The sequence below is a fragment of the Takifugu flavidus genome, chromosome 14 (genome assembly GCF_003711565.1).
Source record: "Takifugu flavidus isolate HTHZ2018 chromosome 14, ASM371156v2, whole genome shotgun sequence".
NCBI classification, from domain to species: Eukaryota; Metazoa; Chordata; class Actinopteri; order Tetraodontiformes; family Tetraodontidae; genus Takifugu; species Takifugu flavidus.
Window position 1 is genome coordinate 1,152,976 of NC_079533.1, and position 25,514 is coordinate 1,178,489.

General features: G+C 52.7%; 4 protein-coding genes across 6 annotated transcripts; 3 read left to right on the plus strand and 1 right to left on the minus strand.

Moving 5' to 3' along the window:
* Positions 1–1,767: 1,767 nt before the first annotated feature.
* znhit3 (zinc finger, HIT-type containing 3) lies at positions 1,768–3,299 on the plus strand. The gene is made up of 5 exons (XM_057055214.1): positions 1,768–1,914; positions 2,338–2,369; positions 2,441–2,500; positions 2,692–2,769; positions 2,849–3,299. Exons 1-5 carry the CDS (start codon positions 1,847–1,849, stop codon positions 3,034–3,036), a joined length of 426 nt encoding a protein of 141 aa, XP_056911194.1. The 5' UTR covers positions 1,768–1,846; the 3' UTR covers positions 3,037–3,299.
* On the minus strand, positions 3,086–11,689 carry LOC130537997 (unconventional myosin-XIX). The gene is given in 25 exon segments (XM_057055205.1): positions 3,086–4,149; positions 4,240–4,433; positions 4,436–4,562; positions 4,781–4,866; positions 5,025–5,154; positions 5,226–5,383; positions 5,895–5,980; positions 6,048–6,118; positions 6,184–6,291; positions 6,408–6,545; positions 6,616–6,792; positions 6,862–6,975; positions 7,497–7,618; positions 7,696–7,769; positions 7,853–8,018; positions 8,176–8,266; positions 8,339–8,415; positions 8,489–8,585; positions 8,653–8,755; positions 8,831–8,900; positions 8,964–9,096; positions 9,788–9,901; positions 10,148–10,296; positions 10,555–10,693; positions 11,443–11,689. Coding segments are annotated over 25 exon segments (2,898 nt in total). The 5' UTR covers positions 11,503–11,689; the 3' UTR covers positions 3,086–4,035.
* Positions 11,690–11,837: 148 nt separating this feature from the next.
* Positions 11,838–14,241, plus strand: pigw (phosphatidylinositol glycan anchor biosynthesis, class W). 2 transcript variants are annotated; one of them, XM_057055207.1, is made up of 2 exons: positions 11,838–12,114; positions 12,321–14,241. In XM_057055207.1, the coding sequence occupies exon 2, from the start codon at positions 12,324–12,326 to the stop codon at positions 13,776–13,778; it is 1,455 nt and encodes a 484-aa protein (XP_056911187.1). In that variant the 5' UTR covers positions 11,838–12,114; positions 12,321–12,323; the 3' UTR covers positions 13,779–14,241. The 2 variants fall into 2 exon arrangements, with proteins under 2 accessions (XP_056911187.1, XP_056911188.1); XM_057055208.1 differs by having other exon boundaries at positions 11,838–12,098.
* A 1,181-nt stretch (positions 14,242–15,422) lies between these two features.
* dhrs11a (dehydrogenase/reductase 11a) lies at positions 15,423–25,513 on the plus strand. 2 transcript variants are annotated; one of them, XM_057055210.1, is made up of 8 exons: positions 15,423–15,825; positions 22,774–22,983; positions 23,771–23,865; positions 24,080–24,209; positions 24,291–24,383; positions 24,463–24,528; positions 24,599–24,662; positions 24,769–25,513. In XM_057055210.1, the coding sequence occupies exons 1-7, from the start codon at positions 15,694–15,696 to the stop codon at positions 24,638–24,640; spliced, it is 768 nt and encodes a 255-aa protein (XP_056911190.1). In that variant the 5' UTR covers positions 15,423–15,693; the 3' UTR covers positions 24,641–24,662; positions 24,769–25,513. The 2 variants fall into 2 exon arrangements, with proteins under 2 accessions (XP_056911190.1, XP_056911189.1); XM_057055209.1 differs by having other exon boundaries at positions 15,425–15,825; positions 24,599–25,513.
* Position 25,514: the final 1 nt, after the last annotated feature.

A 25,514-nucleotide genomic window follows, 5' to 3' on the forward strand; every position in this document is an offset into this window, starting at 1 on the left:
ATCCTTTCGCCCACATTGAGCTCCTTTAGTTTTCATCCTCGTTCACGCGACACGCTTCAAAATAAAGATACGAAAACGGCTGACGCGATACAATAACAAGTATCGGTATTAGTTTGCAAGAGTCAAAATTAAATCCTCATAATCCTCTTTGGGCGACCTGCTATAATTATGTTGATCAAAATTCATCAAAAAATAAAACCATGTTAGGCTCAGTGTTTATTTAAACAACGTCAAGAAGAGTCTATTTACAAGGGAGTCAGAGGCGAGCGCGATCACGTGACTGCGCGAATATAAACAGAGGGTGACATCACTTGTTTACTCGCTCCGAGACTCGTCGACCCGACAAGCTGCAGTATTCCGTCTCCAAATGGCGACAGACATCGAGAGGCTGGTCTCTTTCGAAGAGGCATATTACGATCAATACGATTACTATAATCTGATGGAATACTCGTGCCACGCGCGCGGCAAAGGCAGGACCAAGAGGGAGATCGAGCTGAACACGAACCGCCACAGCCCCGCAGGACACGAGAGGAAGATCGTGGAAAAATTTCAGAACAGCGAGATGAAGCGCAGAAGGACCAAGAGTTCGCCGTCGTAAGGGCCCCCCTCGCTTCTCCAGGTGAGGTGTAGCGGTGCAGGTGTGTTTCCGCGGCAGGTAGCGGTGCAGTGTGTTGCTGCGGCATTACCCCGGCGGCCCGCCTGCTGCCGTGCTGACCCGGATCCCGCAGCGGCCCTCGCTTCATGGCCTTCTTCTTATCTCCCTCTAGATGTGGACCTGACCGGTGTCTGTGGTGTTGACCGTGGTGCTCGAGTGTCGTCTCTGCCTTCCCCGACCCACCGAACGGAGCCTGTGACTCCCGCTGCCCCGCAGGCGGTCGTTAAACGGCTCAACATTCCACACTAACCTGCAACAAGATCTTTGGCTCTCAAGTTACCGCCTGTGCAAGAATAGTTCCTGTTTTATAGGTCATTGGTGTGTGTGCTTCATAGCTATAAGCGCGCGTTTAGTCACTTCTGTGGGTGCAGAAGACGTGCTGGATTTTAATTCTATTGAAATAAATGTGATTAAAACACATTTGCATCATATTGTCCTTGCTTACACGTTGATAAAAACGTATTCTGACCGATATATGATGAAATATAGGTGTTTTTTTTAGAAGGCAGGCACACCCAAGGCGAAGGATGTGGATATTGGCTTTCTGCCTGAGGACACGCAGAAAAAGGAAATGTTTGTGCACAGTGACTCACAAGTGAACTGGTTCAGACACTGGCAAGCAGGGCAGTGAGCCGATACCCACCAGGACTTGTGCGGGTTTTAAATGGATCCCTCTTATTTCCAGGCCATCACAATCATCTGTTCTGTTGCACACATGCGCTCCAGAGGTAATAGCTGCAGGGCATCTGGCGAAGCAGCCCTGTTCTAAAACAATATTCAACAATTAATGCTACTTTTATTAAAAAGGGGGACAAACAGGCAAAGCAAAAGCTGTTCGAGCCTGTTTCTCATTGTTTTAGGCAAACAGACTGGACAATCTAATCATTTCTGGTAAATGAAAGTCCTTTAAAGGGCTCCATGTGGACATAACTCAACTCGGACCAAGTGTCTTAGGTCTACAGACAATGAAAAGCAAATGTGCAAGCTGCCAAATAATAGAAAAAAATATATATATATACAAACAAAAGACATTCTGAGACTTTATTTCACTCGGTGCATTTTAATTATGACCGGCAGAGGGCAGCAAACCGCGTTCTCGCGCCTAATTGGCAACATTCATGAGGAGAAGAAGAAGAAAAAGAAGACGACGAAGAAGAAGAAAGCCCAGCATCAGAGGGATCAAACGTGGAGATGAAGGTGTGTGAGGTGTGTAGCGAACACACACCAAAGTACCGGTGTCCAGCCTGTAACGTCAGATAGTAAGTTTCTCCAGCACACCCCGAGATGTTCGGCCATGTCTGGGGTTATTTTAGCAGACTAAAAGAGTTACTGGGAGGCTGAGAACAACCATAAACTGGGAAGATAGGTTGGGATTCATTTAGACGGCTAAAGCTGCTCCAGCGTATCGGTGTTCAGCCTCTTTAAAACAGGAGCGCTTGCCAATTGAGAAGGATTCTGGGTCTATTCACAGACGTCTGACACTTTGTCTTGAAAATAAGATCTGATGTTTGGACCACATGGGACGGCGACCCGCACGGCTCAAACCCGCTGCTCATGACGCGACTTTCCATATTCCAAATCCATCCATCAAAGATGGGATTTATGTATCGATGAAAGGATGATCTATGTCGCATAACGGGTTAGTCAGAGAATGTAACACAATTCCATTTATCTGCCAACAGTTGTTCACTTGTCTGTTTCAAGAGGCACAAAGGTAAACGGCACCTTTTCTATACGATTATATGATATCAAACCCTGCTAACGTCCTCTCCTTAATGTCCACAGAGGTGTGTGTTCCTTCAGAGCAGCAGGGCCCCCCGGAGCCCCCGCTGGGTCCAAACACCGGTATGATGCCTTTGTCCCACACCTTCCACCTCATGTTTTACACACTTTACTACATTAACTCGCAGCGTTCCATGTTTTGGCCACCGCATATGTATAAATATCAGCGCCTGCTGCTGCCGGGGAAGCCTGGAAAAGCCAGAACCGACTCAGAATGTAGAATATCTGCATATATTGAAGGTGTGTGTCCACAGAGCCCTGGACTGCCGAGGGTCTCCTGGCTGAAGATGACGTCACTGACCAAGTGCCTCTGCAGAGGCTGCAGCTCCTGGGTGGTCATTCATTCTCACCTTCGCTGCCTTCGCTTCCGTGCAAAGATGAAATGCTGAGTTTGCTTTTTCCTGATGACAGGTCGGTCCAAAGAGCTGAGAGATCTGCTGTGCAACCCACATCTGAGACGGCTGTTGCGCTCCATCGACAGTGCAGACAGGAAGTGCGAGGCTATGAAGGACGCCATGCACGAGCCGCTCTTCACAGAATTTTCAGATCAGTGTTTGAAAATTGTACAAAGTGGAAGAATAACACCCAGTGATGACTAAATAGAGAAAGAGTTCATGAATTCTTAACATAAAACTTCTTTGAAGTCACTTTCTTGTAGCGATATATTTAATTGCAGAGTGGTCTTTAGTGTTTAAACGCTGAAATATATTTTCATACAAGTATTTCCATGTACAGTACATTATGTCACGGTGTCGTAAGAGCTGCAGCTCAAGAACATCCTGATAAACTGGATCCACAAAACCTTCATAAACGTCTGTAAAATGACAAACGGTGGGTGAAATAAAGAGCCTGAACAATCACATTTAATCCAGTAAAAGTATTTGGACTGAAGTTACTTCCAGGTCTTGCAGAGTCCGGCGGTACCGACCGCTAACCCTAACTGTAGTGTAGTAGGAGATGGTATTTTAATACAGAAATCACCAATTCTAAAATGTGTTTCTCTGGAGAAGACGACTTTGGTATGTTTAACTGTGCTGGTCTTGTTGCTTTGGCCTGCAGCACATTTAAGTGAAGACGACTGCACATATACAACCCATAATGATCAGAGAGCAGCGACACCAACCTGACAGTTCTTATAAAATCTACATTTTACGACGTCCTTGGCGCCATCCTGTGCGTGGATTTAGACGTGTGCAAAACCTGCTGGATTTTTCCCTGCATCGATTACAGAAGTCATTTTAAAAAGGATCACGACATGTATCGCGTAGAACGATAAGTCTACGAGTCTGGAACGGATGGCAGCGTGCTAAAGCTAGCAGCTCTTTGGTTTAACGCGGCTCCATCAAACACAGGTCTTTACGGACCCGCGCTGCTTGTTTTAAGACTCCAGCAGGACCCCAGATACAGCAGCGGCGCCACTCGGAGGCTGCAGACGACGTCAACACAAACCCGTTTAAGATGCTCTTAGATGACAGCCTGCAATAAAGGCCGTGGCCTGTTTGTACCAGTCAGAACAAAGCCAGGTTCCCTCTTAAATTGCTGGTTGTCGTCAGCGTCGGTTCCAGGAAGAGCGGCTGTGCACGTGGGCCAGTGCCCTCTCACAGCGTCTTCTCCAGCAGGATCTCGTTGAACCCGGTCACGTCACTTTTTAGGTCTGGCTGCCGGTCGGCATACAGAAGTGGCGACCGCTGACAGTGCAGCTTCACCGATCCCTGGGTGGCAGAAATGTGCTGACTCAGCTCCAACAAGGAAAACAGGAAACGGTGCGATCAGCTGCCGGGGAGGGGGGGTGGGATGCTCACCTTTGGTTGAGCGCGTATGGAGGCAAGTTCCCGTGTGCACTGGTTGGTCTCAACCTTGTACTCCCCCCTCCTGGAGGGCAGGTTGAGGGAGGCCATCACAGACATCATCTTTTGGAGGCCAGTGGCCGTCATAGACACGGTGATGGACGGGGCCGAGGCCAGGGCCAGGCCCATGGGCCACCCTCGCACTGTGACGGCTCCTGGATGTGGGAGAGCTGCACCGAGCCTCGCTCCCTCACAACAGGGGTCAAACCAGGAGGATCTTCCTCTGCTAGGTCCTTGGCATCGTCCAGCTCGGCCTCGGCGAGGGATTTTAATAGAGTCTGACACAGAAATGGCGTCCGTGGAATCCACAGAACACATTCATCAGTGACAGATAAATATCACCACAGTAAATGTGACACATTATAGCAACAACAATGGGAACATTGAGTCAGTATTGAAGATGCAGGACGTTGTTGCTTACAAACGGAGGCAGAGGCTAAAAGAGCTCCGCTAGCATGCATGGGAGGATGCTCACAGCCACTCTTGAGAGTCTCACCTTCCACTTTTTCCAGGTGTTCTGGATGACGGCAGCTGCTCTGTCCCACCTCCTCAGCTTCCTCCTGACCAGCCACGACCGCACCGCTGCAGACGGCACGACACACGTTAGCATCTTTAGCTGCTGTAGCAGGAGGGACTAACTCGTGGTTAATCAAATAAGCTTCAGGGATTGGAACCAGATCCTGCTTCCTGTGGCCCAGACAGCCAGGTCAGAACCAGCAGAAACCCGATGGAGAGATTACCTGCTTGGATCAGGGTGGCAGACTGTTGGCAGGAACGGTGTCGGCGGCGCCGGTACCGCCGCCAGCAGCACTGGATGGTGAAGGCACACCGAGACAGGATCGTCTTCCTCCGATCCTCCAGCAGATGCAGCTGCCCAACAGCCAGGCAGGTCAGTTCTCTCACCGTTCAAGGCTTTCCGTCATTTTAAAGGGCGTACTGACCATCGGCTGGCTGAGGAACACCTTGGTCCTCCCACAGTGGACCAGCGCGTTGTGCCTTTCCTGGTCAAGGCTGATCAACAGGTCCCTCTGTGTGTGCTGGAAAACCACATGGAGCAGTTTCTTCACCTCTTGGCACGCTTCCTTCACACCCGTGAGCCCTTTAAATGAAGCACATCAGATAGAGCTCCAGAAGAAATCTAGAGATTCGGTTTTATATCGACAAAGAAGATTAGATGAACGAAAGAAGAAGAAAATGAGAGCATTTGCATGCGCCGATCACAGGTGAAGAAGCTGAGCTCCCCACTACTCTACGAACATGCTAACAGCTCTGTCAAGCTTTGATTTGATCAGATGGAGCCCAACTAGTGTGAATAAAGGATAATCATCAAATCTGACCCCAGAGCTGTGACCGTTGCCTCAGTTCCCATTAAGTGACTTCAGGCAGGCAACGACTAGAAACGAGGACTAAATGTAGCAGGCCATGCAGAGCCGCTCCAGCCATGCATTTACCTGCAAAGGTCATAAGATCTGCTCGTTTTAGGAGAAACGCCAGTTTTTATACGCTAGATGAAAACAGTCCCGAGAAGAGAGAATAAAGGAACCCATTTAGAATAGTGAATCACGAAGAAAAGCAGAGCATCATTAGAATCTGCTATAATCCGTCATTACCGTGATCAGCAGAATCACCACCCGATTTGGAACCCGAGTGTTTTCCAATTATTCCGTAACGCTGCAGGAAGTCTTTGAAAGGAATCCTGTAAAACAGAGAAGACCAGTAAAACAAAGGAACCCGCTCAGAGTGTTCAAACAGACATTTATTACCGTATTGGAAATCCAGCAGCGCTGATATGAATAGTCTCCACGATCCCACAGGCTCTGAGCTGGGAGGTCACCTGACAACACCCGTCCATTAGAACACGGTCAACGCTTGCTGCCGTCAGGCGTGTAGAATACCTACCTGCTCCTCTTGGAAGGTCATTGGTTGGCAGTCTGGGTTGGGTTTGATGCAGCGGGTGTAGTGAGGCGTCGTGCTGTGGAGGATCTTCATCAGGCTCTCCAGGGAGTTCTACGGTGAGGCAGGAGGAGTCTTTCAGCTCAGACCTGGCGCACCCTCCTCTTAAACAAGGCCGTGTCTCATAACGTAGGAAAGACCCTGCCTCTTTCAAACAGTGGAGCGCCTACCTTGAATTTGGAGACCACCGTCACTTTACTGAGCTCTTTGCTGCTCTGGTCCTTGGGATCCTTGCCAGAGAAGATGTGGCGGAGCAGCGGGACGTCCGACTTCAGAAGCAGGCTGATGAGCTCTGGAGGGACGGGATCCTGTAACACCAGATGAGCTGCTGCCCCTGTGATGTCACTACAACAGGAGTGAGCAGGCTCCTCTACGCACCTTGTTCTTCTCCACCATTCCCTGTATCTGGTAGCTGACTCCACCGGCATAATGGGCCACGGTGAAGTGCGGCTCCCTGCTGAACCTGTCCCAGCTGATGCTGGGGTTATTACTGAGCTCCTTCTCCAAGCGAACCCGGAGAGTCTGTGCGTCGGAGGCTCGGTTCAGACGACTCTCCTGCGGGGAAACGGAACCTTCTTCAGCTGTTTCGGGGACAAACCCAGTGGAACAGAGCGAGCTGTGTACCTCATTAAGGAGCGAAAAGACACCGACGGGGCCTCCCTCCATGAGGTCCAGACAGCTCTGGTTGTCCTGATACTTCACAAAGGACCACTCTAACCCCTCTGACACATATTCCTCCTGGGACAGGCAGACATTAACATGCAGCTACAAGTGGTGCAAAAATATTTAGATATTTGATTGCAGAACATCAATAGTTGCCTAAACCTCACATACGTCATGTTGCCAATGTTTAAATCAAATCAATCTTTATTTATATAGCGTCTTATACAATCAAAATTGTTTCAAGGCGCTTTCCAGAATCCCAGGGCCTGACCCCAGACAAGCAACAGTGGCAAGGAAAAACTCCCCTTTAACAGGAAGAAACCTTGAGCAGGACCAGGCTCATGTAGGGGGACCCTCCTGCTGATGGGGGGTTGGGTTGGGTTGGAGAGGAACTACTGTATGTAGGGATACCAGGGCTGTGACTAATATTTCACTTATTTGATTAATTGTGCAATTGTTGTCCTTATAAATAATCAATCACAAAGTTTTAAACACCCCACTGATACCGAAGCAGAACTTTGTTTATCCTTACATTCTAAAGTGGCCTTGTTTCTGCCTTTCCTGCCCACCGATGGGGACGAGAGAAGCTGCTTTACCTGTTGGGCTCGGAGATAGTGAGCTACGAAGTGCTGCTGCAGCTTTTCATTGGCGTAGTTGATGCACAGCTGCTCCAGGTTATTGACGCCAAAGCACTCAAAGCCGTACACGTCCAGAACTCCTGCAAACAGGAAACGCTCATCAACGTGTCCAGGTGAGCTAGAACACAAGCATCCACCCCAGTGAAAACGGGCCTACCGATGAAGTTAGTCCACACGGACGCGTCTGCACAGATGCTGTTGTTGATGAAGGTGACCAGCCACTCAAACAGCCTGTCAGGAGAGGACGATTATGGCCAGCAGATGGAGAACACGCAACACGGAACTCCGAATATTGAGGAGCGTGGCGCTCTTACCGGGCGTAGGTGACCTTGGCGAGGCAGTTCCTCCTGGTGCTGCTCTCTGCCTGGGAACATGGCTTTGCAAGGCTGTGCTTGCCGGCCTGCAACGTCCTCACCCTCAGACACGTCTGGAGCTCCTCAGCAGAGACACACAGCAGCTCAGCAGCCCCCTGTAAGAAGTCTGGAGCAGCAGAAACAAGCAGAACACAAAAAGGTCCATGTGGCACCAACAAAAACCAAACTGTCCAATTATTCTCATGTTACCCAGGGCGGCTTATGTTTGATAACAGGGTTTATTAAGCGTTTGTGGCTGAATATCTGAAAATCCCATCTCCTACCTTTGGACTCTTCATCGAGGCTGCAAGGCTGCGACTCATCCAAAGACGTGGAGAAAGTCACATTTCCGAGCTGCAGAATCCCGGCTAATATCTGCAAGGCCGTTCAGAATTGCGTTTGTTTCTAAGGAATGTGCCAACAGAAGCAGGTCTTCAGCAACCTTACCTTAAATATCTGTCTCTGGGTTCCTGCAGAGATGCCCAGGTGGCCCATTGCCTCCAGCGTCTCCTGAAAACCATCCTCTATAAACGGGCAGCAGTTACCAACATGCGCCCACAACAGAAACAAAGATCCTCTACAGACGAGAAGATTCACCTTCGAGGGTTTTTTCAGACGCTGGCAGCCATGCAAACCTCTGGCCGTGCGCCATCTTCCACTCCTTTCTCTGCAGGTCTGTGGCTCCATTCATCATCTGAAACACAGCGGGCCCTCAGACTCCTCATCACCCATCACTGTCCTCCTGCGCGCCGCTGACCAACCTGGTAAAAGATGTGGAAGTTCCTCTCGTCGACGGGCTGGCAGGCCACCCGCGTCTTCTCCAGCAAATATGTCTGCACAGATGCTCCCACCAGCAGCTGAGAACTTCAGGTAAGAATAGCATGTGGAACAGATTAACTCATCATCAACGTGCAGATTAGCTACAGCTTTTGTAATCACCTGTCCAGCTGGAGTTGGATGTACTTCCCAAAGCGGCTGCTGTTGTTGTTCCTCAGGGTGCAGGCGTTGCCTACAAGTCAGCGCTCAGTTGAAGGTTCTACAGCTGTAAATCTGATCTAAACGGTTCCCTCACCGAAGGCTTCCATGATGGGGTTGGAGTCCAGCACCCTCCTCTCTATCCTCTCCACTGTGTCCTGACTCTGATCCACCGAGGACGAGGCTGCCACAGTGGCGTAATACTTCATCAGGCATCGAGACGTCCACGTCTACAAAAAGTTACATTCTCAGTCCAGCAGGATCATTGCTACTAATCATGTGATCCACTCTACAGGTCACATGATCCATGATGGCTACAAATGAGGGTTATTCTCCTTCCTCACATTCTGGAAGCCGACTCTAGTAAAGCGTGTGCAGTGTTGGTCAGTAATTAAACACTGATATGCCACCCATACGTGGCCCTCGGCTGCCGGTCCAGGCCCCACCCATACGTGGCCCTCGGCTGCCGGTCCGGCCCCACCCATACGTGGCCCTCGGCTGCCGGTCCCGGCCCCACCGATACGTGGCCCTCGGCTGCCGGTCCCGGCCCCACCCATACGTGTCTGTTATTGAGCGATCCAGTGTTCACGGTGCCTGAACTCAGTGAAACGTATAAAACTCGCTTTAATCTCAGTATTTGGTTCAATCGTCTTGTTTACTGTCAATCCTGAAAACGAGTGTAGAAAAACAACACAGTAAAGACAACATTACAAAAAAAGCAACTTGGAGAGTGAGCTGAGGCACCGTGAACGCTCGATCACTCAAGAACAAACAATCCCCCGGGTGGTCCCGGACACTTCTATAATTCCAGTTTCTATGGACGTGTACAGTCGGAATAAGGTGAGGAATTCCCTGACTGTCATTGAACGGAGGAGATCCCTCAGTTTTGCTGTTCACTAATGCGCCTCACACTTTGCTTACCTTCCCAGCTCCGCTCTCACCGCTGACCACCAGGGACTGGTTGACTGGATGCAGCTGACCACGAACGTTCCTGTAGGCTTCCTCAGCCACAATGAAGACGTGTGGCTTGAACTCCTGTTTAAAGATAAATCAGGTGACTGGAAGGATCCCGGTACGGATGAGGTGAGCCAGTACAGCAGTGTTGAAGCTGGCTTCAGAAATATGAAGATGAAATGTTGAAGGTTTGCAATACCGCCCGATTTAACCCCGAATTATTGCTCTGGACACCAGAAACCACCCGCCGCCCCTTCGCAGGGCGCACATACATTAGTTCAACTCAAGCGAGGGCAGCAAAGTGCTGAGAGGTTGTCGTTACTGGACCTGAGGCTGAGGAGCACAGTGATACTCCAGCATCACATCCTGGGAGTACAGGTGTGGAACAGGCTGGAAGGGGTTGAGGGCCACCAGGGTGCATCCAGCATGGGTGTAGAACACCTGCAGTCTGTATCTGGCCTGCAGACACTTCAGCACTGAGGAGACAAGGACGGAAAATGCGCCACTCACTAACCCATATCCACGGGGGTTCCTTGAAACTGTTTTGGATATTGGGAAATGTAAAACAAATTGGGAATTTTAACACGTGTTTGGTGGCCTTTGTAAAGGCTCTGGAGCGACTCCTCGCTGCACATCACCTCACACCCACCCCACACACAGCTACAATTCCTGCCTTGCTCTGAGGTCAGCTACATCTTCTCTGTAGGGAATTGGGTGGTTTCCGTTGGCGTTACCTGTTGTTGGGGTCACTGGGTTGACTTTAGTGAGGTCATCGTAAGTGTGCAGTTGGTCTTCCTCAGTGAGGAAGGCCTGGATATCTCCGTCCAGTGGATCATTCAGAGACGACGGCGAGGCGGCTCTCCTGACAAAACACTGACACAAGGATGCATTTAAAAGAGGAACCAGCATCCAAGTGGGTGCTGAACACAAGAGGGTTGTTTAGGAAAGTGGAGAGGTTGCGGGTGGCTGGATCCTTCTGATGCTGGCGCTGACAGCAGGAATCTGTCTTTACCAGAGAAAGGCTGCCTCAGGACAGCAGCAAAGGTCCTATTTCCAGACTAAATGACCCAATATTTGCTTTCTCAGGCTCTGCACATGGCGGATGCTTTTGGAAGCTTCGGGCCGGTAAAGAACAGGTAAAGCCCGGGTGCCGGTGCTGTTCCTCCTGCATGGCCCTCGGCCAGCAGGGTCTGAGACTAAATCTGTGCAGACAAGGCTAATCCAATAACACATAAATTACATGTCATTATTCTCAGCAGCCATTTTATCTACCCAACCCTGACTTGATATCCTTTAAACACACATTTAACCCCAATATCTGCCAACAATGCTTCTCCAAGGATAGATAACGAACAATAAGTTAGCAACAGTTAAAGCGCCTGTAAAGTTCACTTCACCAAAGAGAGTTTTTGTACAATAACCAGACGAGACCAGATTAAGATGCTGTCTTTCTTCAGCAGACCACCATTCACTGACTTTAAGAAGCTACTGCTGTAACGGGACCTTTTACAAATTCAGGCAAATTGTTTCCCAGTCCACCTAAGTTTTCAACCCAACAATTGCCTTCTCATCGTTAGGGAAAAGGGGCCCCAGGAGAGCGGGCCCCCGGGCTCCACACTCACCGGTCTCCCTCCACGACCGAGACCTGCTCCAGCGGTTGGTCGGATGTCGGCAGAGTTCATTGATGTTTACTGGAAATGTGGGGTTCTTCCTCTAAAACAAGACCTCAGCACACTTTGCTGAGAACTACTTATAAAGTCCACCCCGGGGAACCGGCGCTTTTTCCCATCGCAAAACGCCAAACGTCAGGATTTTCCATGGCTGTCAGAAATTCCACAAGGACAAACTTCCCTTCCGACTGCGAGCGTGGTGCATTTAGGCGCCTCCCGAAAATCCCTCCTCTTCCTGATACTTCACGGTCCCTGCGTTTGCTGTAACAGCGCACGCGCGGTTTCACGACACTAATCTGTTGTCTGCTAAAAACACCATCGTACACTTAGTATGTATTTTACAGCATTTTTGGTGAATGAACTATTTTAATTTTACTTGTTTTCTACCGATGACTCCCACGTATTTTTAGTAAAGTGTAGAAAATCCGATACTATTGAACGCAGCATGTCTGGGAATAAGGAAGTAAACACGTTGGACGCAACATGTTGGGCTGCAGCACTAATCCGTAAAACAATCTTTACATTTGGTCTGGATTTCGAAACATAATCGTAGCGAATCGGACATTCACTGTTTCAAATGGGAGCAGGTTGTGGATGATACATTAAAGGTTAGCAGCAGCCTCGGTGAGTCCATAGTGGCGACAGTGTTTAGCAAGATTAAAAACGTGCATTTGTATTGTCGATTTGAACGATGATGGCATAGAATCATTCAGTTAGACGCTGTTTCGGAGCAGATGAAACAGAGTGAGAGAGAATGGACGCTCTTATCCATCACCATCATGCTCGTGTGTTGGAATAATCGGGTAACACCTTGTCTGGTTTTCCCGCAGGTCATGTCTCAGTGGGATTTGAAGGAGGCGTTTGTGAGTAATCTGAATGGGACCACTCTCCAGGAAGTGGCCCTGGGCTCCCTCATTGGCCCGTTATGCTACCTGCTGAGAGGACTGATTCTGATCCTGTACTATCGGGCTAAAGGGACACTCGTGTTTCCGCATCCAAAGATTTCCCACCTGCTTCTGGACTTTTCTGTGCTGACGCTTCCGATTGTCCTGGCCAGCACCGTTCTGAGCAGCGTCCTCCTCCATGTCACCGTGGGCCTGGTGGCCGTGTCCGCTGGGTTGTGTTGCTACGTCAACAGCAGTCCTTGCGCTCGGCGCCGACCCAACGCGCTCGGCGCCTTCCTCCAAAGCCACGTTAAGTTCCGGCAGGTTCCCTTTGTGACGCTCTCCCGAGTGTTTGTGAATGTGATTACAGCCATCAGCATTCTTGCTGTGGACTTTCCTGTTTTCCCCAGAAGATATGCCAAAACAGAAACCTACGGCACTGGCGTCATGGACTTTGGCGTTGGAGCGTATGTTTTCGTCAACGCTCTTGTCTGTCCAGAGGCCCGAAGGAGGGACGACCCTGGGTCCAACCTGACGAAGCAGCTGGTGTCCGTCTGGCCGCTGGTGGCGCTCGGAATCCTCAGGCTGGCCAGCATCAAGATGACCGGCTACCCGGAGCACGTGACGGAATACGGCCTCCACTGGAATTTCTTTTTCACTTTAGCCACGGTCAGAGTTGCTGCTTCTCTGGTGTTTGCTGTGTTCCCAGCCGGGTGGTCGTGGGCCTTCGCCGTTCTGATCAGTGGATCCTATCAGCTGGCTCTGGAATACCCAGGACTGAAGGACTTCCTGTTCCACAGCACTGACAGACAGAGCAGCTTTATTCACGCCAACAGGGAGGGCGTCTTCTCGGTATTAGGCTACGTAGCCATTTACATGGCTGGAGTCCAGGTGGGGCTCTTCTTGATGCAGCCAAGATCCCGCGTTGGACAGTGGCTCCCCGTCATTGTTAAGCTCTTGCTTGGAAGTCTAGTTCTATATGTGGCGCTGTGCCTCTGCCAGAACCTCCTGGAGCCAGTCTCTCGCCGCTTAGCCAACCTACCTTTCTGCATATGGACCGTCGCTCAGTCCTTGCTTTTCATCAGCTGCCTCGCTGTGGCTGATGGCGTCCTGCTGTTTTCCGCGTGGACCTCCGACTGTGGGCCTCTTCCGTCCTCGTGGAGCTTGGGGGCTTCGGGCAAAACGTGCGACGAAGCAGAACACTGCCTGGTTCAAGCCGTCAACAGGAACCAGTTGTTGTTTTTCTTGGTGGCGAACGTCCTGACAGGGTTGACCAACTCCGTGGTGGACACACTGAGCTGCAGCAGCGTGTGTTCACTGTGTGTCCTGCTCATTTACATCTTCACCACTTGCTCTGTGATACACGTTTTCCATCTTTGCAGAATTACTGTCAAATTCTGGTGAAACTACTTTGTTGCTGTTATTTTTGAAGGGCTGGAGACAAATGTGGGTGGTGTAGAAATACTGAGGATGTGGGACAAAATCGGTAAAGCAGGTTGGCTTATATTTAGGATTTTTACTTTAGATTCTATTTTTTAAAGTTGTGCCAAGGGCCTAAAGTGACCTGAAGTCCGCCGGCGTCCCCCCAACGGGTCGGGCCTGGACCTGATCCCACTGTCAGGACTTGTCCAGCGGGACCTGAAAGGCCTTCAGCTTCCCAGCGAGTCGATCCCTCCTGACCGGTAGTTCATCCCGTATCCCGTCACCCAGATCCACCCGGAATCATAATCCATAATCCACCGCCTCATTTGGTGATCCCTCGGGCCGGACTGTCCAACGAGAGACATTTAGGTTCCTTCTCCACACACACTCATGTAACTGGATACCCTGGTTATATAATAAAGGCCTTTATTGGTATTTATGTCCACGTAGGATGAACCTCGATGTTTCATAAGGTGAAACTGTCCACTTATTTCCACATACACTCATTTCCAGTTATTACATCAGTCTGAGGTTAGTGTGTGTGTGTGTGGGGGGGGGGGGGGGGGGGGGCAGCATTTCAGAGGATAACGATCAGAGCAGGCCCTTGATCTCCCCTGCCACCTGCAGGCCGTCAGGAGAACCTCAGCCTTTGTGGGCTCCTCCAGGTCCAGGACCCGAGTCAGTGGAAAATACCCTGAATTCTCCGTCTGAGGCCCCAAAATCTTTGTTTTCATATCAAAGGATCCGTTTCTTCAGTCCAGCATTTCCGATCTGGTTAAACCCCTTCATATATTTTCTTTGGGTCCAAAGACGAGTGACACACCTGTATACTTTTAAAAGATCATGTTTGTGTTTTGTATCCGTGTATGAAAACCAGTAGGAAACCAGTTTGTTGCCTGCTGTGGAGAAGCTGGTGACAGACTGGTTTCTATAAGACACGCCTGGATTTGTGCTGAGTCAGCAGGGAAGAGACGACCAGCCATTTCGTCATTAGTCTTCAGTCCTCTAGTTAAGCAGTTAAAAGACTCACTGAGATCAAAATCTCTTTTCCAAGAGCGACCTGCCTCCAGGGCGCTGTTCCTGCCCTGCATACCACAGCAGAACAAACGCAGCTATCATTTACATTTACACCCCATAGATTTAAACTGTTTCGGTAAAAAACTATGGTCCAATGCCCAATGAACCTCTCCAGGTCCTTTAGACTGGGCTGAAGTCTACACATGTAGGAACACAAATAGATGAGAACGAGCCCAAGAAGAGATTTAGATGAAAAATAAACCATCCATTAAGAAAATCTGCAGACAGATGGGCAGTATGACGCAAAGAAGAAAATTATGTGCACAAGGAAATGTCCCTCAAAGGTGAGAGGTGTGTTTGTGCACCTTCACTGTTAATAATTTGCCAACAGTTTTCTTGATTGCGATCAGCTGCTTCAGAGATCAGCAAACACGACATCCCGCAGGCAGTTCAACGCGGGATTTCTGTTTTTAATGAAAGAAAGGACTGAAATCTTTCTATAAAATGCGCGCCATTTTCGCGCCGCCAAGCTCGAGCCGCACGAGCTCGTCACAGTCACGTGTCGTGATGTAATTAACCGAAAGACGTAACAGGCTGTTCTAGTTGTGTCCGGCAGGCGGCGACATTGGCCCGCGGACAGCGCCCGAGTGGGAGGTGATGTGCAGCGAGGAGTCGCTCCAGAGCCTCGCTTCTCCTCCAGGGTCCATGGATCCGAGCTCAAGCATCACATCCGCTGCTCTCCTGGAAGGTGCTCGCTTCTGCAGGCTGCCGCAGCCCTCCGACTGAAGCCGAAACCACCGAACGGTCCCCTGAACCGAGCGGAGAGAAGCCGAACCCGAGAGCCGCTGCTGGTGAGGTGCGCACAGGCAGACGGAGGGAGATGGATCGGTGGAAAGGCAGAGTGGCCCTGGTGACCGGAGCCTCGGTGGGGATCGGAGCGGCGGTGGCCCGGGCACTGGTCCAGCAAGGCATGAGGGTCGTCGGCTGCGCCAGGAATGTGGACAAAATCGAGGTGAGCAATTGGACTGAATGCGACAAAAGCTGGTGGGTGAAGCCGGAGCGAGGCTAGCTGTATGGAGGCAAAACAAAGTAGCTAACTAAGCCTAACTGCTAGCTAACTAGCTGTGCAAGTTCACCCAAGACCTTCAGCCCCAGCAGCCACCTGACTCATTTGTACATGGAATGTTAGAAGAAAGAGCCAAAAGGCGATGCGAGGGCGCCCATTCGAGCCCGGAGGAGCTCCTGCTGTCACCTAATGTAGCAGTTCAACATCCACGGAGCCGTGAATCGGTGCAAATTAAAACAGGGGCTTTAATTCAAATCAACTAGTTGGGGTTTTTATTTAGCCAACAATGCTCGGCTGTGCATGTGTCGACTCCACAATGAAAGATTAAAATGCAGAGAGGCCGGGTTAAGGGTGACACCTTTGGTGACACCTTAGATCCTTCTCAGGGGGCACAAATGCCCCCTTGATGCACATGAAATGGTCGCACCAGGTCTGGGAGTGTCCTCTTTTATGGGGCACTAAATGTATAAAAAGTCTCCTCTTATCAGCCTTCAGCCTCGGTAGCGTCTCCACCAATAGGATTTCACCACAAATGTCACTCCAGAAGAACAAATCCATGTTATATAAGCACCTCTGGACTAATCCAAGCCTTGTACATCAGTTTAGATTTCATTCAGTCATTTCTGATATGGATTAAGACCACACACGTCAGGGGTTCAGCTCACAATAATAAAGGCTAGTAATCAAACGGCAGCTAAGGGGGGGGGGGGTCAGGACAGAAGCCGTGCACCGTGCACGGGCGTTTACCTGGAGACTTTAGACGTATTCATGCTGTGTGTGTGTGTGTGGGGGGGGGGGGGGGGGGGGGGAGCGGCGCTCCTCCCTGCTGACTCTTGTCTGACCATAAGCCACCTCACCTTGCTTATCCTGTCAGCCAATTATTAATCCTCGCTCCGCTCACTTCACACCTGCCCCCCCGGCCCGCTCTGACCCGCCTGCTGCCCCCCCCCCCCCCCGGAGGAGTCCAGGTCTTCTGCTGCTGCCGCGTTTGGACCGGTTGAATCCACCAGCCCGATGCCTGGCTCATTTATGGGCGCCCGTAACAGGAGAGCGCAGGAGTACTTTTGCCAGAAATGGATTTATTTGGATTTAGAAACAGCAAAGAGGCATCGATGACGCTGCCTTTGGCCCACGACGTGGCTGCCACAGACGTTTAAAAGGTTCCTGGCCTTTGCTTAGCTTTGATTTAAAACTGCATTCCTCTGTGTTGGATTTTTTTGGTTTACAAGCAGCTGTTTCCCCACCTTGACTACACACACACACACACACACCCGTGCCCATACATGCAGACCGTGAGTGTGTTGCGCAACAGCTAACCTCCCATTCATACTTTGGTCACATGGGCTGTCAATAGTTAACCTAGCTTGTTATCTTGTTTTCTGTCCTTCTGCGGCCGAAGACGATCAGACGGCATCTCCAAGCTTTTGTGATGCTTTTCTACAATGCCGGTGTCCGTCGGCGTTAGAGGGCCGACTGTGCCCCGGGCTGGGGGGCGCCGGCTTGGGCCCCGCCTGCCGAGCGACACGTCTGCCGCTCTGTCCTGTCGGTGTGGCCGGTTTGATCGGGACCTCAGAGAGTTGTCTGTGTGCGGGCGGGCGGGCGGGACAAAGCCGGCATTGTGCTCCGTCTAAACTGGGCTCCTGCTGCCTGCTGCCAGACCTGCCACGCTGCTGCTGAGGGATCCAAGTGCCCATCACAGGGCGATTGTTCCCCTCTGAAGACGCAGAGACGTCGCCCTGGACCCGGGCCCACCCCGACGTGCACGGCCACATTAAACGGGTTCAGTCACAGAGATTCTCTTTGCTAAATGAGGCTGGCAGAGTTGTGGCTGCAGGGCTGTTTGTAGTGTCAGGCTACAGGGTTTGGGGGGGGGGGACGGGGACGTGTGGTCACTAAGGACTCTGTGCAGGAATGGAGGGGCCACATCCAGGAGGCAGCGGCAGCAGCATCTCATTTACTGCTCTGAAAGAAGCGCTCTGAGGGAAGACAAACGTGTCCAGTGTTGTGGTTAAACGCTGCCTCCTGGAGACGCTGGGGTCCACCCAGGACCACTGGACCCCTCCTGTCTTGTTTGGAGAGGCTGCACCTCATCCAAAGGCTCCTGGATTAAAGCCAGACGTCTAAAGACGCCACGTTTGGACCAGCAGATGATGATCTGCTGTCAGATGCTGCTGCTCTGTTATTGTTCTAACTGATGCTGGGAGACCTTTGCTTTAGGTTCCACCACCTCCTCGCGGGACCTTCTGTTGGGCCTTAAAGAGTCCTGGAGCTTGGATTTGCCGGCTGGGCCGCCGCCTCACCGTTGCCGTTCCCATGTGGGCTTCCTCATCCAGCTACCTGCCAGCCTTTTGTTTTAGCTGTGCACGGAGCTTTTCCACTCGCTGCAGGTTTTTCCACTAAGCTGCGGCGTTCCCAGGGATTGTGCCCCTATAGGGAAGCAGCCTCGCCTCGATAACCAGGAACCCTCTCAGAACTGATGCCCAACACATGAGGGTCCATGAAATAGGGGCGGTTTCAGCCCCCACAGTCCCACCGCTGACTGGAAGTGTGTCCCAGTCTCTCACCCAGTCTCTCACCTGTCACCAGTCTCTACCCTGTCACACCCTGTCACCAGTCTCTCACCTTATCACCAGTCTCTCACCTGTCACCCACCTCTCACCAGTCTCTCACCCACCCTGCACCAGTCTCTCACCCTGTCACCAGTCTCTCACCCTCTCACCACCCTCTCACCAGTCTCTCACCCACCCTGTCACACAGTCCTCACCCTGTCACCAGTCTCTCACCCACCCTCTCACCCACCCTCTCACCAGTCTCTCACCACCCTGTCACCAGTCTCTCACCAGTCTCTCACCCTGTCACCAGTCTCTCACCACCCTGTCACCAGTCTCTCACCCTGTCACCCACCCTATCACCAGTCTCTCCCTCCACCTATCAACAGTCTCACCCTGTCACCCACCCTATCACCAGTCTCTCACCCTGTTCACCCACCCTACACCAGTCTCTCACCCACCCTATCACCAGTCTCTCACCCTATCACCAGCTCTCACCAGTCTCTCACCCTATCAACAGTCTCTCACCCTATCACCAGTCTCTCACCAGGTCTCATATCACCAGTCTCTGCCAGTCTCTCACCCTATCACCAGTCTCTCACCAGTCTCTCACCAGTCTCTCACCAGTCTCTCGCCCTATCACCAGTCTCTCACCCTATCACCCACCCTCCACCAGTCTCTCACCAGTCTCTCGCCAGTCTCTCACCCACCCCTATCGCCAGTCTCCACCTCGCCAGTCTCTCGCCAGTCTCTCGCCAGTCTCTCGCCAGTCTCTCGCCCACCCTATCGCCACCCTCTCACCACCCTCTCGCCAGTCTCTCACCACCCTCTCACCAGTCTCTCACCCTCTCACCAGTCTCTCACCAGTCTCTCGCCAGTCTCTCACCAGTCTCTCGCCCACCCTGTCACCAGTCTCTCACCCACCCTATCACCAGTCTCTCACCACCCTCTCACCAGTCTCTCACCAGTCTCTCACCGCCCTCTCACCAGTCTCTCACCAGTCTCTCACCCACCCTCTCACCAGTCTCTCACCAGTCTCTCACCCACCCTCTCACCAGTCTCTCACCCACCCTCTCACCAGTCTCTCGCCACCCTCTCACCAGTCTCTCACCACCCTCTCACCCCCCTCTCACCAGTCTCTCACCACCCTCTCACCAGTCTCTCACCCACCCTATCACCAGTCTCTCACCAGTCTCTCACCCACCCTCTCACCAGTCTCTCCTCTCCCACCCTCTCACCAGTCTCTCACCACCCTCTCACCACCCTCTCACCACCCTCTCACCAGTCTCTCACCACCCTCTCACCAGTCTCTCACCACCCTCTCACCAGTCTCTCACCACCCTCTCACCAGTCTCTCACCACCCTCTCACCAGTCTCTCACCCACCCTCTCACACCCTCTCCCCCACCACCCTCCCCCTCTCACCCCCCTCTCTCACCACCCTCTCACCACCCTCTCACCAGTCTCTCACCAGTCTCCGTCTCTCCAGTCTCCCTCTCACCCTTCTCTCACCACCCTCCTCTCACCCTTCTCCACCCTATCAGTATCTCGCACCGTCAGGAGAACTCTTTCATTTCCTGCTTCCCTGTAACGTCCAGTCATTTCCTGAAAGCAGGGCTTCTTCTGGTCACATTAGCCACGATGGAACGTTGCTTCCAGCTTGAGATGCCCTGTTTGCATCAGAGCTGTGGATTCCCGACGGCTCGCCCCGTCATGTGATCTCCTGGCACCAGCACTCAGCCGTCCTGTTTGTGCGATCGGGTTTCAAGGTGTCCGCTTTACTGGCATCCACGTTGTCCTCCCAGAGGGTGCGCTGGGCGGGCCGGTTCCTGGCTGGGCAGGCCGGTTCCTGGCCGGCCCGGCTGACGTGCCGCTACGAGGAGGCCCGGAGAACCATGGGCTGAAGGTGCAAATCTACCAGGCCAGCACGCAGGGAGCAGCGTAAAGAAGAGCCGGCGCGGCAAACAAAAGGACAGTTCAACGGGTTCAGGGGTCCAGAAATGGGAAGGAGGAGTAGAAGAATGCTAATTGGAGCTCTTGAGCTGTGGCAGCAGCCAGATTAGGGTCGTTGCTGGCCGTTGGTTTGATACGGGGACTTTTTATAGCCACTCAGAAGCTAAAGAGGCCCGGGATCGTCTGGCTCGCTGGGAAAGCTCTTCACCGCCTCTGTTTTCGTTGCCCCGGGCTCCAGTTAGCACCAGCTTAGCATGCTAATGCCCCCGTCTGGTCTGGCTGCCACAGGATGGGGGCAGCAGGTGAAGCACGCTGGTGGAGAGGAAGGAAGCTTCGCCGTGTTTCAACTACAAACACGAGAGCCGCAGAAGCAGTTTATCATGTGACGCTCGTGTCAACGTGTGAGGGGAATCAGCGGGTTCCTCTGTTAGCAGGAGCCACTCGTTTATTAGCATGAGAAGATGAGCGTGGCCTCTGGTTCTGCTGGGTCGTGGCTGGGTCGTGGCCTCTGGTTCTGCTGGGGCGTGGCTGGGGCGTGGCTGGGGCGTGGCTGGGTCGTGGCTGGGCCGTGGCTGGGGCGTGGCTGGGTCGTGGCCTCTGGTTCTGCTGGGTCTTGGCTGGGCCGTGGCTGGGCCGTGGCTGGGCCGTGGCTGGGGCGTGGCTGGGGCGTGGCTGGGGCGTGGCTGGGGCGTGGCTGGGTGGACGGACACTGAGAAGCAGCGCTGGTGGGCGATCCTCCGGTCAGTGAGGTCAGTTCAGCTCTCACCGTCCGGCGTTGAGGAGCATCCTGACGCCGGGGCTATAAAACCACCCTGGTGGACCTTGAGACCTTTGATGGCAGCTCCAGTGAGGAGGAGATAATGACACAACTCTCCTCATCTCGTTACACAACCTGCTGGCGCCTTTGACCCGGCATGATTACAAGCTCAGGCGTCTATTTTTATTAGCTCTTCCTCGGTTAATGCGGCGGGAGGCTGATCTGAAGGAGCCGCTGTGTTCCTGCCCTGGTTCTTATGGAGTTTTGGACTCCTTCTCTAAACCTGAATCCTGGTTGGTTCAGCCAGAACTGTTTCTTTGGGTTCAGGGGTTCAACCTGGAGCTAGCCACGCTACATGATAAATCCATCTCCCTGGGAGCTGTGCTCTCTGGACCTGGATCGGTCTGTCCGTCTCCCTTCCTGGCTTCCTCACCTCCTTCATTTCCTCCCTCCTGAGGACTTGATGTGATCACTGGACAAACGCTCTGTAATGAGGAACCTCCAGCAGGAAGCGGAGCTGAATCCCATTTCAGGATGCTCTCTGCTGCTGATGCTGCTGCTTGGTGCTATCGATCCACTGGGAGCATCTCCTGCCCGCAGCACCTTCACGTCTCCTAGTTTGATCTGTCTCCAGCCTCAGCTGCACATGAAGGGGGTGATGAGGATCACGAAGACCTTCACCACAGGCCACATGTTCCAGGCTGGTGCAGAAGCCCCTCTGGAGGTTCCTCATTCTCACTCTTAGTCCTGCAGGGATCCACTGTGACTGCAGATCACAGTGATCACATGGTGCTGCTGGGCCGGTCTGGTGCTGCTGGGCCGGTCTGGTGCTGCTGGGCCGGTCTGGTGCTGCTGGGCCGGTCTGGTGCTGTGCCTCTTTGCTGTAGGCGTGTCCAGGAGGAGCACTGGGGTGGTCCAGCAGCGGTGCTGGTGCTGGTGCCAGACTGACTGCAGCCTTTTCTCTCCGGCTTTATCGTGACCCACTCGGTCCTCTACCAGCAGCCTTGTCGGTCCCCAGTGGATCTCCCTGCTGGTGCGGAGAATCTGTCAGCTGGTGCTCAAACGTGCTCACGGGGGTCAGATGGTACCGTCTCTGGAGGTCAGGCTCCAGGCCTGTTGGACTCCCCCTGGACTTGGAGGTAATTCAGGGGTCCAGTTCTAAATCCACGTCCAGCTGATTAAAACAGTCACGTCCAACTCAGCAGGACACTGAATCAGACCCAGACTGGACTGGATGATGGGACAGGTTCTGAGTTCTGACCCTTGTGGAGTTCAGGCTTCCTGTGTTCCTGAAGCAAACTAGTGGATTGTGTTGCCGGTCCTGCTCCGGTCCTGCTCCGGTCCTGCTCCGGTCCTGCTCCGGTCCTGCTCCGGTCCTGCTCCGGTTCTGCTCCGGTCCTGCTCCGGTCCTGCTCCGGTTCTGCTCCGGTCCTGCTCCGGTCCTGCTCCGGTCCTGCTCTAGTTCTGCTGCTTGTTGCCTGATCAGGTTTCATCAGAAACAAACTCTGAGGGTTGAACTGCTTTTATGGTTTCTGTCTCTCCTGGGTGAGCAGGGGGGTCATTATGGGATGTTGCCGGTGCTGCTGCAGGCGGCCCGTCCAGTCCCACTCTTTAACCATGTCGGCTCTCTGTGCAGAAACTGGCGGCGGAATGTCAGAGCGCCGGCTACAGCGGCACGCTGATCCCGTACAAGTGCGACCTGTCCAACGAGGAGGAGATCCTGTCCATGTTCTCCGCCATCAAGACCATGCAGCAGGGCGTGGACGTGTGCATCAACAACGCTGGGCTGGCCCACAGCGAGCCCCTGCTGAGCGGGAAGACCGAGGGCTGGAAGAACATGATCGACGTCAGTGACACACACACACACACACACACACACACACACACACACACACTAGCGTAGGCCAAGGTAAATATGCTGCCTGCAAATGTGAGGAGCTCTAAACTTTAATAATGTAGATGAACCCTCTTGTTTGGCTGGGGCAGGAGAGGGATCCACCTTTAAGGAGTCAGATCTTCAGTACAAAGGTTATGGGGTCGTTTCCCAAATCTCAAAACTCCGACAGACGATGCCGTCACGGTTGGATGAATATTGGAATATGTGGCTGTATGCAAATTGAAAAGCAGTGGGAGGAGGAACGCAGCATTGTTCACTCTCTCTCACTCACACACACACACACACACACACACACACACCCACACCCTCTCTGGCGCTGATTTATTGGCTCTGAACGCAGCTTGGCCGCGGCACAGTTTCATTAATGAGACTATTCCTCTTGTTGGGACATCGTGACTCGCTTAGCTCTCCGCGGCTAACGCCCCCCCCCCCGAAGCTTCTGTCCCCAGACTCCCACATTCACAGCGTTGGTCCATCTGTTGTCATGGCAGCCCGTGTGAATGTGTGTAGCGGTGTATTTTTAGCCCGTTTAATCTGTCCGCTGACCTTGTTTGGTCACTCCTCCGATCTGGTCCCTTCTTCAGCGTTGACCTTCTGTCTGCTGGAGCAGCTGTGGACGAGCAGGTCCAGACGGTCCGACCCACTGACCCGGTGGACCCCCGCGTCCTCTTTCACGTGCGTCCTTTAACGCCACGCCACGGACCCTCTTGGTGATCTGTCCCCTCTCCCCCTGCAGGTCAACGTCCTGGCCCTGTCCATCTGCACACGGGAGGCGTACAAATCAATGAAGGAGCGGAATGTGGACGATGGACACATCATCAATATTAACAGGTAACAGACATGAGGACGTGAGTCTTAGACATGAGGACATGGCGTCAAGCCATGTGAATCCCAAAGGGCCCCTTTTGGACTTTGGAACCTTTGTCGATAACTGGTCTTGAGCACAAGTCTCATGGTGTAAGGCCGGTGATACGAGACCCTTCAGGCTCCTTAGTCCCCCTCGTCTCACCGATGTCTCCTCTGTGATGTGTCCTCTGTGCTTCAGCATGGGGGGCCACCGGATGGTCCCGAGCGCTGATGAGCATTTCTACTGCGCCACCAAATACGCGGTGACGGCTCTGACCGAGGGGATCCGGCAGGAGCTCCGGGAAGCCAACACGCACATCAGGGCCACGGTAAGCTGGAGGCCACCCGGGGGCCGTTGCGGGCGGATCCACGGGAAGCCTAACGGCGGGAACGCTTCCGCTCTTTTGCAGTGCATCTCTCCCGGAATAGTGGAGACCGAGTTCGCGTTCCGGCACCACAACAGCGACCCGGAGAAAGCGGCCGCAGTGTACGAGAGCATGAAAGTAAGAGCGCACGCGAGCCGACGGGCAGCGCTAGCTCAGACGCAGAAAGTGGCCCAACCCTCTTCTCTTCCTCCCGCAGTGTTTGAAGGCCGAAGACGTAGCCAGCGCCGTCACGTTCGTCTTAAGCGCCCCCCCTCACGTGCAGGTAGCCCTCCGTCGCTCAGCACCGCTGCTGTAAACGTGGCCAGCGGGCTGATGTCCCCTGTGTCCCGCAGATCGGAGACGTGCAGATGAGGCCGGTGGAACAGGTGTCGTAGCGGCGACCCGGAGAGCTGGGAGGTGCAGACAGAGCAGCGGCCACGGCGACTCCTTAGCGACCTCTGCTGGGCAATGGGGGAGGTGGGGTGGGTCAAAATCATATACTAAAGCTGTGTTGGATGTGCAGGCATGTGGTCCCAGACGGCTGGAGCCTCCGGGACTCGCTAGGACCAATAGTTGAGTCTCATCCTGAGCCGAAGCCAAACTCCAGGAGGATCAAGGACACCCAAAACGCTGCTGTACCATGTGATCATGTGCACGACCGCCACGTCAGAGGGAAACGTCTGCCGTTGATTGCACTGTTTTCTTTACCTTTATAAGAATGACTGGCTTCTGATTCCGTTTTTATTTGTAATGAATGTTTTAACGCTGGGTCACCCTGGTTGTGATCTCTTACTCACTAACCGTAGATCAGAGCGGCGCCGCTCACGCCGCCACCCGTCAAACCTTCACTGTGTAGGGAATTTAGCGCCCGGGTTTGGATCTGACCACTATTCCCGAGGGACTGGGAACCTTTAAAAGATACAGCGCACCAGTTCCTGCAGTGACTTCAGTTGTTTTGCACTTTGGAATTATTTAAGAACCTACGAGATGAAACACTGGCAGGCTGAGGAGGAACGAGCTCCGGGGCCGGCGGAACCGCGAGCGATGGCTTTTCGCTCACGCGTTCTGCTGAATTACGTAAAAAGAATGGCCCAGAAGTCGAGATTTGTGATCAAAAACGACGGTCGAGTTCCAGAAACGAGACATGAGCTGTGGACTTTGTGACGAGGTTTTATTCCACATATAGCGTGTGTGTATTATTAACAGCGTTGCCCTTCTGCATGTCCCAATAAATGAGTCAGCTGTAATAAACGTGACCTCATACAGTTC

What these genes read in the sequence shown, in the direction of transcription:
- znhit3 (XM_057055214.1), top strand. Translation starts at nt 1,847, where the DNA reads ATGAAGGTGTGTGAGGTGTGTAGCGAACACACACCAAAGTACCGGTGT. An exon ending in CTGTTTCAAGAGGCACAAAG is followed by an intron (nt 2,370 to 2,440) that starts GTAAACGGCACC and finishes TAATGTCCACAG; the next exon opens with AGGTGTGTGTTCCTTCAGAG. An exon ending in CCCGCTGGGTCCAAACACCG is followed by an intron (nt 2,501 to 2,691) that starts GTATGATGCCTT and finishes GTGTGTCCACAG; the next exon opens with AGCCCTGGACTGCCGAGGGT.
- pigw (XM_057055207.1), top strand. Translation starts at nt 12,324, where the DNA reads ATGTCTCAGTGGGATTTGAAGGAGGCGTTTGTGAGTAATCTGAATGGG.
- dhrs11a (XM_057055210.1), top strand. Translation starts at nt 15,694, where the DNA reads ATGGATCGGTGGAAAGGCAGAGTGGCCCTGGTGACCGGAGCCTCGGTG. An exon ending in GGAATGTGGACAAAATCGAG is followed by an intron (nt 15,826 to 22,773) that starts GTGAGCAATTGG and finishes CTCTCTGTGCAG; the next exon opens with AAACTGGCGGCGGAATGTCA. An exon ending in CAGTGTACGAGAGCATGAAA is followed by an intron (nt 24,384 to 24,462) that starts GTAAGAGCGCAC and finishes TTCCTCCCGCAG; the next exon opens with TGTTTGAAGGCCGAAGACGT.